The sequence below is a fragment of the Mauremys reevesii genome, linkage group 8, assembly GCF_016161935.1.
Source record: "Mauremys reevesii isolate NIE-2019 linkage group 8, ASM1616193v1, whole genome shotgun sequence".
NCBI classification, from domain to species: Eukaryota; Metazoa; Chordata; order Testudines; family Geoemydidae; genus Mauremys; species Mauremys reevesii.
This window is the reverse complement of record NC_052630.1, coordinates 33,715,707-33,732,338: the sequence shown is the minus strand read 5'-3', so window position 1 is coordinate 33,732,338 and position 16,632 is coordinate 33,715,707. Positions and strand designations below refer to the sequence as shown.

General features: G+C 39.0%; 1 protein-coding gene across 1 annotated transcript in view; it reads right to left on the bottom strand.

The window, feature by feature from the left end:
- Positions 1-1,915: 1,915 nt before the first annotated feature.
- CTNNA1 (catenin alpha 1) overlaps positions 1,916-16,632 on the bottom strand; it is a 209,240-nt gene continuing 194,523 nt past the window's right edge. The window contains exons 15-18 of the mRNA XM_039485027.1: positions 14,067-14,248; positions 13,018-13,123; positions 7,323-7,457; positions 1,916-3,122 (exon numbers count right to left, since the gene is read on the bottom strand). Coding sequence (XP_039340961.1) covers positions 2,835-3,122; positions 7,323-7,457; positions 13,018-13,123; positions 14,067-14,248 — 711 coding nt within the window. The 3' untranslated portion in view covers positions 1,916-2,834. The remainder of the gene's footprint in view (positions 3,123-7,322; positions 7,458-13,017; positions 13,124-14,066; positions 14,249-16,632) is intronic.

The following is a 16,632-nucleotide window of genomic DNA, read 5'->3' as shown; positions in this document are numbered from 1 at the left end:
TGCTACAGGTCCTCAACACACATTCCAGGAAGCCATTCGGCCCCCTCAGATTTCTCTACTTTAGGGAGTGAGGAAAATTTCCAAGAACGATCCTTCAAACGAGCCAGGATGCTGAAAGCTACTAGTTCCCAAGGAATCAGAAGTATGTGCTTATGATGGAGAATCATAGATTCTAGACTCTAACTTCAAGAGGTTTGGAAGTTCTGAGGTTTGTATAAAATCCTGTAATCCACCATGCCCCTCCTGCAAAAGACACTCCCCTACCTGCCCTCACCTTTGTTTTTTAGGAGGGAGTTGGACGGGGCAAATGGTAGAGACTGTGATCTACTACATTCCTCTACCATGTTCCATGGGGAGGATGGAAAGCCCCACTTCTTGGAGGCAACTCACCTTCTTGTGAAGTGGCACACACAGGGCATATCCTGTCTCTTCGTAGGCCTCACTCCATCACTGTACAGCTGGCTCCCTCCTCTGCTCTCTAGCAGCTGGGGCACAGAGAGAGAGAGGCAGTTCCAAACCTGCTTCGACAACTGCTCAATGTAACAGCCTCTACTGACTAGAGGCCCACACTGCTTCTGCAGAAGCCCTCAGGCAGCAGATGGCACAGTCCCCATGATACTGCTGGGATTGTCAGTGCTGAGTATGGATTTGTAAAACAGGCCTGGAAGTCATGCCTAGCCACACAAGCATTCAGATTCCAATCCCTATTCAGTTCTAAATTGCCCTCCAGTTTTCATAGTCTCTTCCCCCACAGAAGTCACCCCCACACTAACTTCAACAACAGTTGAGTTCTCTCCTCCATCCTCTGCCTGAGAAATCCCTGCCTTTTTGTGAGGTGTAACCCTTAAACCATTCTAGCTTGTTTTGATCCTCCCCACGAAGGACTAGTTCAGTCTCTTGCTAAATTTGGCTTCGTGGCATTTGATTTGGAATTTGTTGCTACCTTAATGACTTATAAGTCCTGCATACAAAATACAATAGCTAGCCAACTTTTAAATAAAAATAAAGATTACTACTTTAATTTTGTTGCACATCTAAAGATATAGGTGTTTTTTTTAAGCTAATCAGATTTTTTTGAAACTAAGGTAACGTGCTTATTTTGGTGAGAGTCACCGAACAGCCTAGGGCAGATAACCTTTAAAATAATGTTATTTTAACCCTAGGAACAAAAATGACTTTCAACATTGTGTGCAAAGAAACTAGCTCATTAACCCTTGAATGCCAGTGCCTCTGGCATACTTTGAGTCATCTTTTAAAAATGGATCCATTTTGCCTATAGTATCTATAAATGCAGTGCATTTGTAGGGTAGCATAAAAGCTCTTCTATAATACGGATAGTACACTTATACTGATGAGCACAAGATATAATTTGCTTGGAACACAGAATAAATTCAGCAAAAATATCCTCACAGAAACCTTATATGAGTGATGTAAATGTTTATTCTGATCAGCATTTTTGTACTGTAGTAGCAATACTGTGAATATATTTTAAGTCTGATTTATTTTAAAAAGTGTAGTAAATTGCTAAGTTGATCAAGGTAAATCAAGTCATACCTTCTTAACACAGCAATGACTGGCTCTGTAAAATTTAATTACCATCAAAATGATTAAATCCAGAACAGGTCATTTTCCCTTTTTAAAAGTGTGCTTTTAAATACAGCAAGCTTTGACCTGTACAATTCACTAACTTTAAAAAAAAATTCATAAAATTTAAATAAGACAGCAAAATTATACCTTGTAGCTAAAGTTATCACAAATAATGTAAAGTCTAAATTGTAGCCTGAATAAACACTATTTGCTGGATTTCTTTGTAAGCCCAAGGCAGGATGCATAGCAATTATCAGAAATGAGTACAATGATGAATTTGCATTTGAATGCTGGGGGGGAAAAATGCTAAATTTACAGCACGACAACACACCAGCTGATAAAGCAACTTTATTAGTGTCCTGCGGCAAAGTACATTAGTAATTTGTAACCAACCATTAAAATTCTCATTTTGTGTCATAAAAAAAGTAATCAGTTTCCTCCATGATGCATTATATGTTTTACTGAATTTCTTATGGGTTCTCCTCCTGGAGAGACATACATGAAAAACCCTTAACAAAAGGCCTACTGCAAAGTAACCAGAAAATACTTTACCCTCAAGATGCTTTAATGGGCATGACTCACCATTTTCTGTCAAATAGCTCTAATACCCACAGCTCAAGTAGTGTCTTGGAAAACAGGAATTTTAAAACAAATGCAACAAAAAGCTCCATTCCAAATTAAAAAAGAAAAATCAAACCCGCTCAGGTTAGAAAAGGGTGCAACAGCATATTACTTTCCCAGATGTTTTTCCACTGCTGCCTTATTGTATAAGAAGCACAGCTAGCACCTGCTATCCTCATACCCTACACACACCATGTGAGAATACACTAGTGCATCCATTAGTAATTTAATTCTCTCTTTTGAGTGATGTTTTCCTCCTGATCATAATGTAAAACTGCAGTCATTGAAAGGCATAACATGATCCAATTACTAAGGTTAATGATTAGTGTTACTGTAAGATTCTTTGGTTATAGGATATATTTTAGTTTAGCAGAGTTATACAAAATAATTGTCACCTAGAAATATGCCCCTGAAGTCTAAAAGCAACCTAACATTAAAACATTTGCAGACTGAGGTTGTATTGATAGGATTTATAAATTTGAGTATTTCCCCATGTAATCTAAACAAAGTTATCCAAATTATATTAAGTAAATACATTTTAATGAATAGTAAACTTTTGAAATCCTTAGAATATTAAAAGTAAAGTTCTGGAAGTAGCAGTAGTGGTCTGAAGGAAAAGCTTCTCTTTAAATACTCTCCATTGCCTTGAACTCGCTGAGAGCCTGCACAGGATTAACATGCTTCTTCTGGGATGCTCTTTTGATTTTGGTTTGAGTTTCATCCTGTTTCTCTCTCTTGACCAGAGGTTTCTTCTCTGGAGCCTTCATTTTCCAAGACACAGCAGGAAGGTTCAGGGAAGCCATTCCTTGGGACTTTTGATATTTAGTAGACGCCACATAGGAAGCCTTCACAGTTTGCACCACTGCATTCATCAGGTTCTTTGCAGCTTGGATCAGAGACATAGCACTGTCCACCTACAATAGATATAATCATCATCATCATCTGTTTTTGGCAATGCCCATGACCTGCTACGCACTGCAAGAACTAAGCAAATGCAAGATGTTTCAGAAGCTTTGTGACCCTAGAATTTTTAGAATATTTTAAGGTAGTTTATCCTCTTATTAAAAGGAACCCTCAGCAGGATTTCCAAAAATGATGCTATGTTTTCTGACTCATACCATCAGACGAATGAGCAGTATTTCTGTGCACTCAATGGTGCCTTTTTCATATTTATGACTACTGAAAATATTTGCACTTGGCTGTTGGCTGTCAGTCTTGAGCTGCCCTATCACAGCAGCTTCCACTTCAATTAAGTGTATTATAGCGATGATGGTATCTTAAATCACTGATTGATAAATATTTAAGTCACACTGGCATATTAACATCACATTAAGAGGAAGGTACTATTAAGCAGTTTCAGCCAGTGATGAAGTCCATGCAAGCAGGATTAAAGTGAGGAAAGCTGCATTAGAGAAAACAGTTCTTTCAGAGTAAGGAAAAGATGAAGGGTAAAATTATACTCTGGGAGACCGAACTTTAGCGCCTGCCAAATTACCAGTGTATAGATGAACCCAGTGGAGTAGAGGGCTACACCTAATTTGCACAAAATTGAGCAGATTATGTCAGCTGTTCTCCTCTTTCATATGGAGGTGTGGTTTACAGAGACCAGAGATGCCCGCAAGCAATGCTGCAGTTCAGACAGGTATGGCATGAAGGTTTTACATGCTAGGATCTCAGGTTTCTGCTGGATGCATCTTCATATTAATGGTAATAGATAGAAGCTGCCTTTGGGCTGTAATTTGGGCACCCAAATGTAGTTTATTTACCTAGCAATTTTTATTATGAAAAAAAAGGAGAACTTAAGGGGAGGAATGGAACTCAGCTTCTCTGGTGCTCATGCCAAGGTCCTTTTGAAAGAGAAGTTGAAAGGAAGAGGCAGTCTGAAGGAACTGCATTTATGGCAAGCAGGGGCAGAAGGAAGAACATGCAAAAATGCAATGGAGAAAGCAGACAGTGGGGCAGATGAGAGCTGAACTAGGGGAGGAAACTGGGCAAATGTCTGAGCATGATCTAGGGCATGAAGGCTCTGTGCATCAAGACGTACCAATACCACACAGTCTTGCTGAAATAATGGCTTATCCTCTCCAATTCTAGGAGTTTACTTTGAGCCCAACACTATGCAGCGTATGCTTTTCCTATTATAACAATTCACTGTCATTTTAAAACAATATATTTAAGTCTACTTTATTGCCACGAGTGCCCATATGTATAACAAAAGGAATAGCTACATACACTTAGAGTTCACATGCATAAACCCCATGGCAAACTAACAGTCAGATTGATTGGGACACTCAGAACAGGCTGTAGACCACATTACTGATCTTTAGTGACCCTTGATTTTGTTAAAATTTCTGTTCTAACTGAAAGCCTGGGTATTAAGCAGGTATCATACCACTTGTTGCCTTTTGGCAGCCCACTGCACTACTAAATTTAAGCTGATGTTTTCACCTCTTGGTAAACTACTACATTTTTAAGAACTGGTTGGCACAGCCAGTCTTGGGGTTGTGCAGTTGCACTGTGTGCTTCCTTTTCATTCTAGTTAAACTGCTTATTGGCTGCTTTGCCAACAAACTGGTGCACCCCCTAAGCAATTCTTGGGAGTCTCTGGAAAAAAAGACTGTGTCCTGGCTTTGAAAGAGACCTAACCATTGACTAATATGACCCATCACATCTGCATAGACTGGCCAGCTGCATCAAGCACGTGTAAGGGTCACTCCGAGTGCACAGATCAAGTATTTCCTCCCTAGATCTCCAGACATTTTAGGATAATAAACTGCATAGGAAGCAGGTTTCAGCACTTGGATTCTAAGCCGAGCTGCAGATTCACTGAGTGGATTGCTTCAGGGAGCTGCTAACTGCAAAATGGCCATTTCTTTTTCAGAGGGTCTGCGTCCTTTTTTTAAAATAAAAATTCAAAAAACTACTTGTTGTAGGTTCTAGAATGGTCTGAAGCAGTTTTTAGCCTGCATGATCCAGAAGTGGTATAAGTACTTCAGGCTCCCCATATGATTTATATAGCTCCAGTGTGCTTGATGGTTTACAGATTGAGGCCATGGCTACACTTGCAAATTTGCAGCGCTGCAGCAGGGTGTGAAAACACACCCTCTCCAGCGCTGCAAATTGCGGCGCTGCAAAGCGCCAGTGTGGTCAAAGCCCCAGCGCTGGGAGCGCGGCTCCCAGCACTGTACGTTATTCCCCACAGGGAGGTGGAGTACGGACAGCGCTGGGAGAGCTCTCTCCCAGCGCTGGCGCTTTGACTACACTTAGCGCTTTGAAGTGCAAGTGTAGCCATAGCCTAAGAGACCCCTTCCCCCAGAGTGCTCGCAATTTGGTAGCTATTTGCCCAGATCTGAATGGCAAGTCTGTTCTGGACCCTGGTGTGCTCACTTCCGTTCAATCAATCTAACCTGCTTTCCTGAACCTAACCATCAATTTGGAAAATATATTTTTATCTTCACTGCTCTTTACAGAATTTTTCCAACTGTGAAGAAATCTGCAAAATTATGCAAAACATGTGGGAGGGAAACTGCTAAATTCCTGCATTTTCCTGCCTGGATTCTCTTTGCCCTAGTTCATTCTGTTGCTCAGTGATGCTTTGCCAAATTCTTGCTATGGAATTGTGTGCATATATTTAGTTCAGCATACAAATTGTTAATATTTATTTTTAAAGACAGAGTGCCCAATTCAATGGGAAGCAGTGGACTTTCTTTTACAGCACAGATTTTCATCCAATAATCTGCTAGGGGCCAAAAAGTGTTGGGAACATTTAGCCATGTTCTTATTCAATGAAAAGAGATAAAAATAAGCAGACTGTAGTAAAGATACTAGCCTACTGATGTGGACTAATTTATGTCGGAAGGATGTAAATTAAAAAGGAATTTGATAATCACAGTAAAACCCTAGAGCACATTCTTGTATAATGACATATCTAGTATTTTGACACCACAATGCCTTCAGTCTCACAAACAACAGCCATGCACCACAGATACATAGCAACACATGTTCTGCTGCATCTTATTGCTCAGTTCCTCACTTCTGGCAGTTTGAGCATGTCCTGCTGCCAGTAGTGAGAGGGTGGCAGAGAAATCTCTCTGGCATAAAGGTGCTAACATTATGTAAAAGTATGTTACGTTTCCAGAACTGTTTCAATTACATTTGGTTTCCCATTTTTCTCAGCTATTATGCAACACTCATTATTCCTATATTCCTTACAGCAGCCACTACTTGTCAGTGCAAAAAGCAGTAAAGTGAGAAATTGTACGAGATACTTGCACAAATGAGAAACTGTACAAAGGTTTCGAGTATATGAAACCCCTTAGGAAAGATCAGATTTTAAATTGATTTCTAATGACTCAACTGTTAGTACTGTGTTACCAATCCCTTTCGTCTCTCCATAGACTAAATCCTGTATTAACTCCCCAGCACCATTGTTGATTTCACTCAATTAGAACATAAGTGACTATTATAAACAAGTTAGAGCGTGGCAAAAGATTTCATAAATGTAGCTGTTTCTCTCCTATGTAACCTAGAGCATGTAGATTCTTCTCAGTGAGAAAAAAAAATCTGAAGTACAATGAAGACAAGAATGCATTTGCTAAATTGATGTCCAGAGTAAGGAATGAAGTTGGCCTTACAACAGCTTTCAGCTGTCATCAAATAGTGGAGCAACTAAAAAAAGTTTAACTTCAGGGCATAGTTATTTTGAAATAAATACCCCTAGATAATTACATGTCCATCCTGTTCAAAGTCTCTATGAAAACATGGGGTAGATTAAGAAATATACATAAAATTACACTGATTAAAATGATTTAATCCCACTATACGTAAAATCAATAGCCTGTGGAAGAAGTGGTAGAACATTACAAATTTATAGTGAAATGTCTTGCTGAGGGTATTGGCTAGTAATGAAAGCTGAAAAGTAGTTTGAAGATTATTAAGATGCTGATTCTGCCTTCAAGTAGAGGCAGTTACAATATTTACAAAGGTTTAAAGTTTGGACACAAACCCTTGTGCCTTTCACTTTATCTATAGGCCTTTAACATAAAAGCTTAAACTGGGAAAACTATTCAACCTAGAAAGAAAAACATGAAATGGAAATATCAGATCTTACATACCCCAGAGACCACCAGTTCTCCTCCAAGGTTTTGAACTTCTGCCTTCACTTTGCTACAGATGTTCAACTGATGGCAGTATAAAGCAATACGCTGTAGATAGGCTAGAAGGTCTTGTTTGCAGGCAGAATCTGGGCACTGATAGAAAATAGAAAATTGTTATTTCAGAATTTTGAAAAGCAGGAATACTATTTTTTAAAGCTAACTACCCTGACACCAGTAAATCCAAAAGAAGCTTAACTTGTTCAGCTATGTATCTATCATGATGAATACACTCAATTTATGTATTTATAAGCATCCAGTCATCTACTTTCACTGACAAATGGTATGAAAAAAGTGAATAAAGAAACAGTGCAGTAATGAGTGACGATATTAAAAATGGAATACACATTTGTAATAGCTGTACAACAGTTCTGACATACCATTAACTCCACACAATATTTCTAGTAACGTAAGGCAAATGATAATTCTGAAGAATTTCTTGCATTTGAGTTCAAACCCCTTATTTAAGCCTAAGTTAAGTAGCAGCAAAATTTTCATTTAGAAGTCATTTAGCAGATACTAATGTTTAATGTTGAGATTGTAGGATGAGAAGTCATTGACTTGCAATAGATGGTAAATCCACTGTGCAATCAAAATATGTTCTTAAACATTGGCATTGGGAGACAAGACTTTCATATTCTCATCTGCTCTTCCACTAGTCTTGCTGTGTGATCTTGGGCAAATCTCCTAGCCTTTTTTGCTAACAGGTAGTATCTGCACACCACATGGATACTGAAGCTGTATTTGTGAAGCACTGATACAGCACTTTGCATCCTGGGATCTCAAGTTCGCATTTGTAAATCCTACTTGTAACTCTTCATCAAGAATAGTGTCTTTGTGCTTCGGATGCTGATCTTTCATTTTAAATGAAATGCTTGCATTAGTGAATAATGACCTCTAATTCCTCTTACCTAGTATCTCCAAAAGAACAGATATGTAGTCCTGACTATCTCAAACCTCTTATCAGTGTGGTAACTCGATTCCTGAGAAGGCATGAAAGTGCTTCAGCAAATGCTATTGCATTAAACCACACAGATATAAATTTTTTAGCTGTGTAATAAACTGACTACTGGGCACAGTACTGCAGTAGAGAAGCCATTTGTTCAGCTCTTGTGGTGTACTGTGGAAGGAGAACATGCTCCCTTGATAGAACAAGGTGGTAATATGATGAATGACCTTAAAGAGTCATGTGCTCTGGTGTTTCTCAGCCTCATTCTGGGCAGATTACACTGCCTTGCTATCAGAGCTGCTGAGTAGCCATAGGTTCCACTGACTTCAGTTGTAGCTGTGAGTGTCAGCTTTTAAGACAACTTGAGCCTGATTTTCAGGATAGACACCAAGAAAATAAGGAACACATAACTAGTCATAGAATCATAGAATCTCAGGGTTGGAAGGGACCTCAGGAAGTCATCTAGTCCAACCCCCTGCTCAAAGCAGGACCAAACCCAACTAAATCATCCCAGCCAGGGCTTTGTCAAGCCTGACCTTAAAAACCTCTAAGGAAGGAGATTCCACCACCTCCCTAGGTAACCCATTCCAGTGCTTCACCACCCTACTAGTGAAAAAGTTTTTCCTAATGTCCAACCTAAACCTCCCCCTCTGCAACTTGAGACCATTACTCCTTGTTCTGTCATCTTCTACCACTGAGAACAGTCTAGATCCATCCTCTTTGGAACCCCCTTTCAGGTAGTTGAAAGCAGCTATCAAATCCCCCCTCATTCTTCTCTTCTGCAGACTAAACAATCCCAGTTCCCTCAGCCTCTCCTCATAAGTAGCCACCTGTGAAACGGTTGGTTTAAGTGATTTGTCCAGTGGCACATACAAAGTCTCTGACAGAAGCAGAAACAGGACCGGATTCTTCTAGGTGGCATTCACCTGCGCCACAACTACAAAACATTGCATATTGGAAGGAATAATTTGAACTACTTAGGCATTTTATTGAGTTCTAAATTAAGGAAATAGACATTGGCTTCACTATGGATAGCTCAATGAATGAGGGCTGCTGCATGTTGTGCAATGGTAAAGAAAGAAAATATTGTTCAGCTGCATAAGGAATGGGATAGAAAATAATGTATTATGGTGTTAATCCACCATACAGACCAATAGATCATCACCACCTGGAAAACTGTGTTCAGTTCCGGTCATTCTACTTCTAAAAGCTAATTGCAGATCTGGGGGTGGGGATGGGAAGTCTGTTCCAAGAGTTTAGTTCACAGAGTACGATGAATGAAAGGGAACATGATGAAGGTATACAAGATAAGGAATAGTAACAAGAAGATTAAATAGGAGCACCCAATGTATCGCTGCCCCTTCATGTTATGGCAACAAGGATGTTTAAACAAACTAAAAGGCAACATTTAAAACTGCTAAAAAATAAACACTTCTTTATCAGTCAATTAACTTGGGAAAGAAAGAAAATTAAGTAATGTTTCACTGCATAAACTAGTCATTAACTGATTGGGGGGTTAGGAAGAAATGGCCACTATGAGCAAGTTATTCTTAACTCCCATGACATTTTTTTGCAGCTCCCTCAAAAGGATCTTGTACTAGTCATTGTCCAGTATCCTGTCTCTGACTAGATGGAGCATTAATCTGCTGTGGTATGGCTCCCAACAAGGAGGTAACCATCTCTGGGACTGTTAGAGGAAGTCAATGTCATTCACATTCATCAGTTGGCCTCCAATAGCTCAAAACTGGAAAACTTGCTGAGGCACTTCGAAAAGTACAACAAAATTTGGCTGTTAAAACTCAAACGCAGGATTGCTCATCATACAGACTGACACCTGACAAAAACACCACGCAGTAAAAATGTGTTCACATTTTTACAAGATCTCCTAAGAAATGGAACCAAACTTTCTTAAAGAAAAGCTGGCCTCTCCATTGGAATTTGCTTACTAACAGAAAGCTATTGATAGGTTCAAGTTGGCAGGCACAGCCATTTTCCTTTCCAACATAACAACCCCATTTTAGAATCTGAACATTGTAATTTTTGTGGGTTAAACCTTGACACTGTGCCAGTGGCCCAGAGAGCAAATTCCACTACATGCATAATACATGAGTTTTTCATCATGCAGTTACAAAACCTGTAAGAGGACATTTAGTGGAGGAAAATTTTTTATTGCTACTGGATAATCATTTTGGCCACACACAGCAGCAGCAGTCAAATGAGAAAGCACTAATCCTGCATCAGAATACATTTTCCCAAAAGCAGACTTACATTTGTGCGAGCATTAGGCATAATCAAAATCTTGCCTAACGTAAGGGTGCTAGGAGAGGCTGCTATTACTTTATTGGAAAGCTGGGGAAATGCATAAGCTTTCCCTACTGGTTCACTGTGATTTCACAAATTGGCAACTGATGTACCTCTTACAACTATCAAAGACTGGAAGCAATAGAAATATTGTTAGAATGATTTGTAAGTGTTCTTGTAGAGACAGGAGAATGAATTTTATGAGAAGCTCCATTGTGCTGCAATCATTTCAATTTCTTGAGGTACTTGCAACTTACTAATATTTTCCGCCATTCAAAAATATCCTGATATTTTGAGTGAAAGATGAAACACCTTTGGGAAAATCTGAAGCTAGACACTTTTCAGCTGACTTGAAATACCTTAGATAATAGCACATTTCCTTTGAGGCCATAAAAGCTATACAACTATCTGAGAGCAGGAGTTAGGATTTCCTCACACACTAACATGAGGGGCACAATTCGCCTAGTGCCATGTGGTTAACACAACATGACAGTGCACCCCTTAGTTCAGTTCCTGCTCTTGGTATATGAAGGCATTAACACTCCATTGAAATGGCTGTATTGCAAGTCTTCTGTGATTGTCAAATAGTTCTGCATTAACAGATTACTGCACCTGTTTCTATAGATACATCCACACTTATGGTGGCATGTAGAGCAAAGCCAATACACACACACACACACACACACACAGGTATAATAGTAGCATAGACGGAGAGGCACGGCCTAGGTGACAAAAACAGAGTGTTCCCGCTGGTGAAGCCTTTCCCTCCTATCCGAGTCTTTCCCTGCCATATGTAGTTACACATATCCTACATGCAGCTGCAAGTGTAGCCAAGGCCTATGAGTATGCAAGCAGACCCAATGAAATATATAAGCTGAAAGCTTTAGAAGAATATAGGGTTTGAAAAAAGTTATAGTCTTGTCACTATGACTAACCGTCACCACCTGCTTGTCTCCCCATCTCCTCACGATACCTGTCAATTTTTTTTAAAAAATGACTTTTCCAATCAAAATAATCCAAAATATGCATTTAAAGAGTTTTGTTGTGAGAGCACATGATGGCTTTTCATCATCTGAGTGTGTGTGTGGAACACTACTTTAATTTGTAGCAATAGAAGACTTCAGCTAACAGAGTTCACTGTAAATTTCCGAAGGCGAGCTAATTCTGAAATCTTGCCCTGCTTGTCTGAGGTGGTGGCATCTCCCCATTCTTCACCTTAATGCCAGGACTTCACTCACTGCTGATAAGTGGGGAACCATTTGAAGCAGCCTTTCCATGCTATTCCATTGAGCTACTGTTAGTTTATTAATATTAAACATTCAGTAAAACTAATAAATTTATATCAGTCATAATAACTGTCTCTGAAAGCTGGATGAAACAATTAAAATATCTGCATTGGTTTTAAGAGTTAATTTTTTTAAATAAAAACAGGTCTCATTTTTGAATCACATGCTGTGTATTTGTATTCAGAGAGAGAGACTGACAAAACTACCTATAGCTGTGCAAAAGTAAAGCTTGGTTAATCACAAACCTCAAACTTAAGCTACTTGTATTTCAGGACCTCTCAGAAGCATCGACTATCATGAACACCACAGATTTCTTTAGCCTTCGATGTCTGTGCTTATCAAAAACGTTATCAGATAGAGTAAGATTTTTGTTTTATTATGATTGTCACTGTGGTATGAATACCTTGTGTGATAACATGAGCACTTGGTTCATTATATGACCGATCAAGCTAAACCCTGTTAACATTTGCAGTGACAAAGCAAAGCTCCATTGATAGTCTTCTTGCCAATGGGCTTTAAAGCAGGCGAGTTCAAGTACAGAATAAGTAAACAGCTACCTACCCTGCGGACACTGAAGTGCAATAATAGTGGGAATGGTGGCCTTCTTTGGATAAAACACGAACAATAAACCTATTCTAGATGGATATACAGGAGAGATGGGCAGAAGATAGAGATCCTGTGGAGCATTTCAAATACAACTCACTGATAACTCTACTCTCAAACATCTCCACAGAAACAGGAAGATTAAAATCAAGGTTGTGCCTGATCTATTGCTGGGAGCATAATGATCTTTACTGTGTTGCCTACAGTCACATTGTTGCTTTGCGAAGCACTCAGGATATCTTGAGTACGACAAAACCAAATTCTATTCTTTTCAGCTAATATAAAGAAACTAGGTGCTTGATTTAAAACAACGAGCTGTAAAAAGTATCTGTATGCATTCAGGGGTTTATGTTGATGGGGCAGCAAAGCAGTTGGGAGAAACAAGGTAGAAGAGCTGTATTCACAAAGTGATTGTAGAAAACTAGATAAGTAGTTAAGCCGCCAATCGTTCTCAAGGATCCACACAGAACAATTACTCAGTTGTGATGGAGGCTTATGAAGATAAATGACGACTTACATGGTCAGCAATAGCCCGTCCCAGCTTGTCCATCCTTGACCCAGCCTCTGCAATTTTCTTGGCTGCACTAATCACATCTGATGTATTTTTTAGTGGTCCTTTACCTCTGCAAAACAAAGCAGATTCTACTTTTTGGCACCAAAACAAGCATGTTGCTTCTCTCTCATATTCCGTTTTCCAGACTCCTGAACTGAACTGTATTCACATGGGTAAGGTGGACTTGCATAATAAAAATAAGCAGCTCACAGGAAAGTTATCACACATGCTATAGTGTATCAACAGCTCTCTCATTTGTAAGTCAAGTTTCTCCAATGAGTTCACAAATCTTCTGTCAAGTCTATAAAGGGCCCATGTTTTGTGGAAAAAACTTTTTTTATTAGGCTATTTATACCTATTGTTTCAAGCAATGTAATAGACTATTATATGTGGTAATAGTTCAGAAGTTAAATATATGTTTTAGAATCATAGATTATTAGGGTTGGAAGGGACCTCAGAAGGCCATCTAGTCCAACCCCCTGCTCAAAGCAGGACCAATCCCCAACTAAATCCCCAAATGGCCCCCTCAAGGATTGAACTCACAACCCCAGGTTTAGCAGGCCAATGCTCAAACCACTAAGCTATCCCTCCCCCAAGGGGACTACCTAGTTTTTAAAGGAATGTTGAATCAATGCCTGAGAAAAACCTTATCAGCTCAAATAAAAGCTTTTCTGTTAAATTTCAAAACTACAAGACAAGTTTAAATACGTTCAGGAAAACGACCCTAGTCCAGATTTGTGAACAGACAAACCAATTTAATATCTGGTCAATTTATACCAATTTGTAAGTTTTGAAAACTACACATCAGTAAGTGTACTGATGTGTAGTTTTAAAATTAAAAACACACCGACAATACTGTTATGTTCAAAGCTAAAGTTGTAAAAATGTAGGAATTTCAAATATTTGCACATATAAAAGTTAGGGTTATATTGGCCAGGGCATTTTACTGAGAGAAGATGAACATCTGAGAAAGTTAGCACCTCTACAAGTTGAAGTACATGAAGGAGGCTCACCTGGTGAAGTCTGTCATTTCCATCATAATCATACACATTTGTTTTGCCAATACAATAATATCATTACCGCTGTCATCCCATTTTGATACTTCAGCATCTAATTTACTCTTCTCTTCCTGGAAGCTTGCTACTTGCTCAGCAATTTTAGCTTTTTGCTCTTGAGGGAGTTGAGCCATGATAGCCTGAAATAAAGTGATTTCCATATTTCCTTATTCGGTTATTTGTAAAAAGGACTTTTTAGAATAGTGTCACTAATAACCAATCTAAGTGATGCGCATAGAGATAAACTTTAATAGGCTTCTTTTGACCTAAAGGGCTGATAGGCCCATTTCTTCTCATCTTGAACCAAAGTTTATGACTATATGATTATCTACTTACATTACAGAATAAGGGCTACCTGGACAGAAAGCTGCTGGGTTGATTTTTCAAGAACTGTAATCATGTCTGTTTAATAAAATTGCTAGACTCCTTCAAAGAAGTTTAAGGCATACAACAGTATTTTTTCTTCCCTTTTCACAAAGGAAAGTTGTGTGAATGAGGACAGAATATCTTTTTGTGTGAAATACAATAGTTTTAATGACAAGCTATCAGGGTGGATAAAAAAAATCAATGTGTTTTTTTGTTTTAAATTAAAAATCAGATTTTTATTTTATTTTACATTTTTCATTATGAAAATAAACCTGTTTAAAATGAAATCTGAGCTAAACTTATCTAAATGTTTCAAAAGATTATAATAAATCCATAAGCCTCTATTAAAGATCTCTGAGTTAAAGGCTGCTCTTCTATATAAAGAAAGAATGGAAGAAAACATCTAACTTCGGAGGCCAAGCTCTATAAATAGAGATCTATAAATAGATAGATCATGTGCTGTGTTAAGGGCTTGATCCTTGGGGAGGGGCCAAGGGGCTGTGCTACTGGCTGCAACAGACTGGCAAAGTCATCAGAAGTGTTGGGACCCAGCCTCTGACTCGAGGAGACATCATATATCTCATCAGAATTATTCACTGAGCCCACCTGGGTGGTCTCACACTCATATTTTATAGCTTCTCCCTACCTGAGCTGATTGGTCTCTCTCCTTGTGTGTGTGTACACACAGAGATAAAAACAAAAAAACATTAACTTCTCAACTGCCTCCATCTATCTATAAACAAATAAGATACTGCAGTGCGAAAGGCATGTGGGTTACATGAGCAAAAGTCTTGGACTGTTTTGTTTTTCAGAGGATAGGGGTCATGGGAGAGTTAGGGAACAAGGGAGAAGGAGCAGAGCATGCAACCAGAAAGGAGAAACACTGGTGTCAAAGCAGGACACTGCAGGAAGAAGGGAAAACATTCTTCAGAGTGCAGACTCTAGTGTTGATTTCAACACCAGGGATCTGGAGAAAAAATTACCATGGCTGCAGGTCATAAAAGAGACCCTATTTGGATATATTTTCAAGAAATGCCTCTATCTCTGTGTAAAAAAGGAACATGTGGCCAAACAGTGCAAACAAAGATGCAAGCCCTGGCTGTCAGAATGAAACAACGTGATAAAAAGGAAGAAGGCAATGCCAGTGAGATTCTTGTTGTTGTATTGCAGTGGTGCCTAGAGGCATCATTGTGCAAAGCCTGTATAAATACATAGTAAGAAGCAGTCCCTGCCCCAAAGACAAAGATATTATTATTCCTATTCTAGAGATGGAAATTGAGGCACAAAGAGATGAAGGCTGATGTCTTTCAGAAGGCAATGTCTTTCAAGATATCATGAGACTTGTCTGAACAACCTGGATCAACTAGTTAATGAACTTTTTGCACTATTCTTATGGACTACCTAGGCCTTACTATGCTAGTAAATGATAAAATAGACAACATCAGACTAAAGATAAATGTAGAAAATATACTCGTTATACTGAAATATATTAATTCCATAGCCTAGGACAAACTGCAGAAAAATTGCTGCTGTACTGCTGAAACTTGGAAAATTTCAAGGAGATGCTGAAGAAATACTCAATGAAGTTAAATTGCAGGCAGTAAAGCAGATGGCTCAACAACCTTACTCCACTTAATTTTCTTGCTCATTTTCTCAACCCAACATACCAGGGTAGATGCCTAAATGCTGAAAAAGAAGATGCTGCTATGACGTGCATATAACGATCACCCATCAATCATGCCAACCAAAATAAATTTCAGGGCTGGAGATGAAGCATTCAAGCAGTACATGCTTGCTGCTGCTGCTTCTGAGAAAGTCACTCCACTGAACTGGTGGAAGTCACTAGCTAAGCACCTGGAACAGAGTCTACTGGAGTGGTAGGCCAGCTTTTGACAGCAGTAGCCTCTTCTGCAGTGACAGATGGTCCAAATGAAGAAAATATTCTAATTCATTTGAAGTTGAGAAATCAACTAGAAGTTGAAAAATCAGGAAAACTGGTCTCTCCCTTCCAGACTATGAATAAAATACATGGCAGGAGGGGATGAGATATATTAGTTTTAAAAGTCTGAAGGACAGGTTAAGTAACTTCGGAGACTGTTGTCTCATTTTCAAGAGACTTGCGCAAGCAGGAACTTGAGCTCCAGTCACTTTCACATAC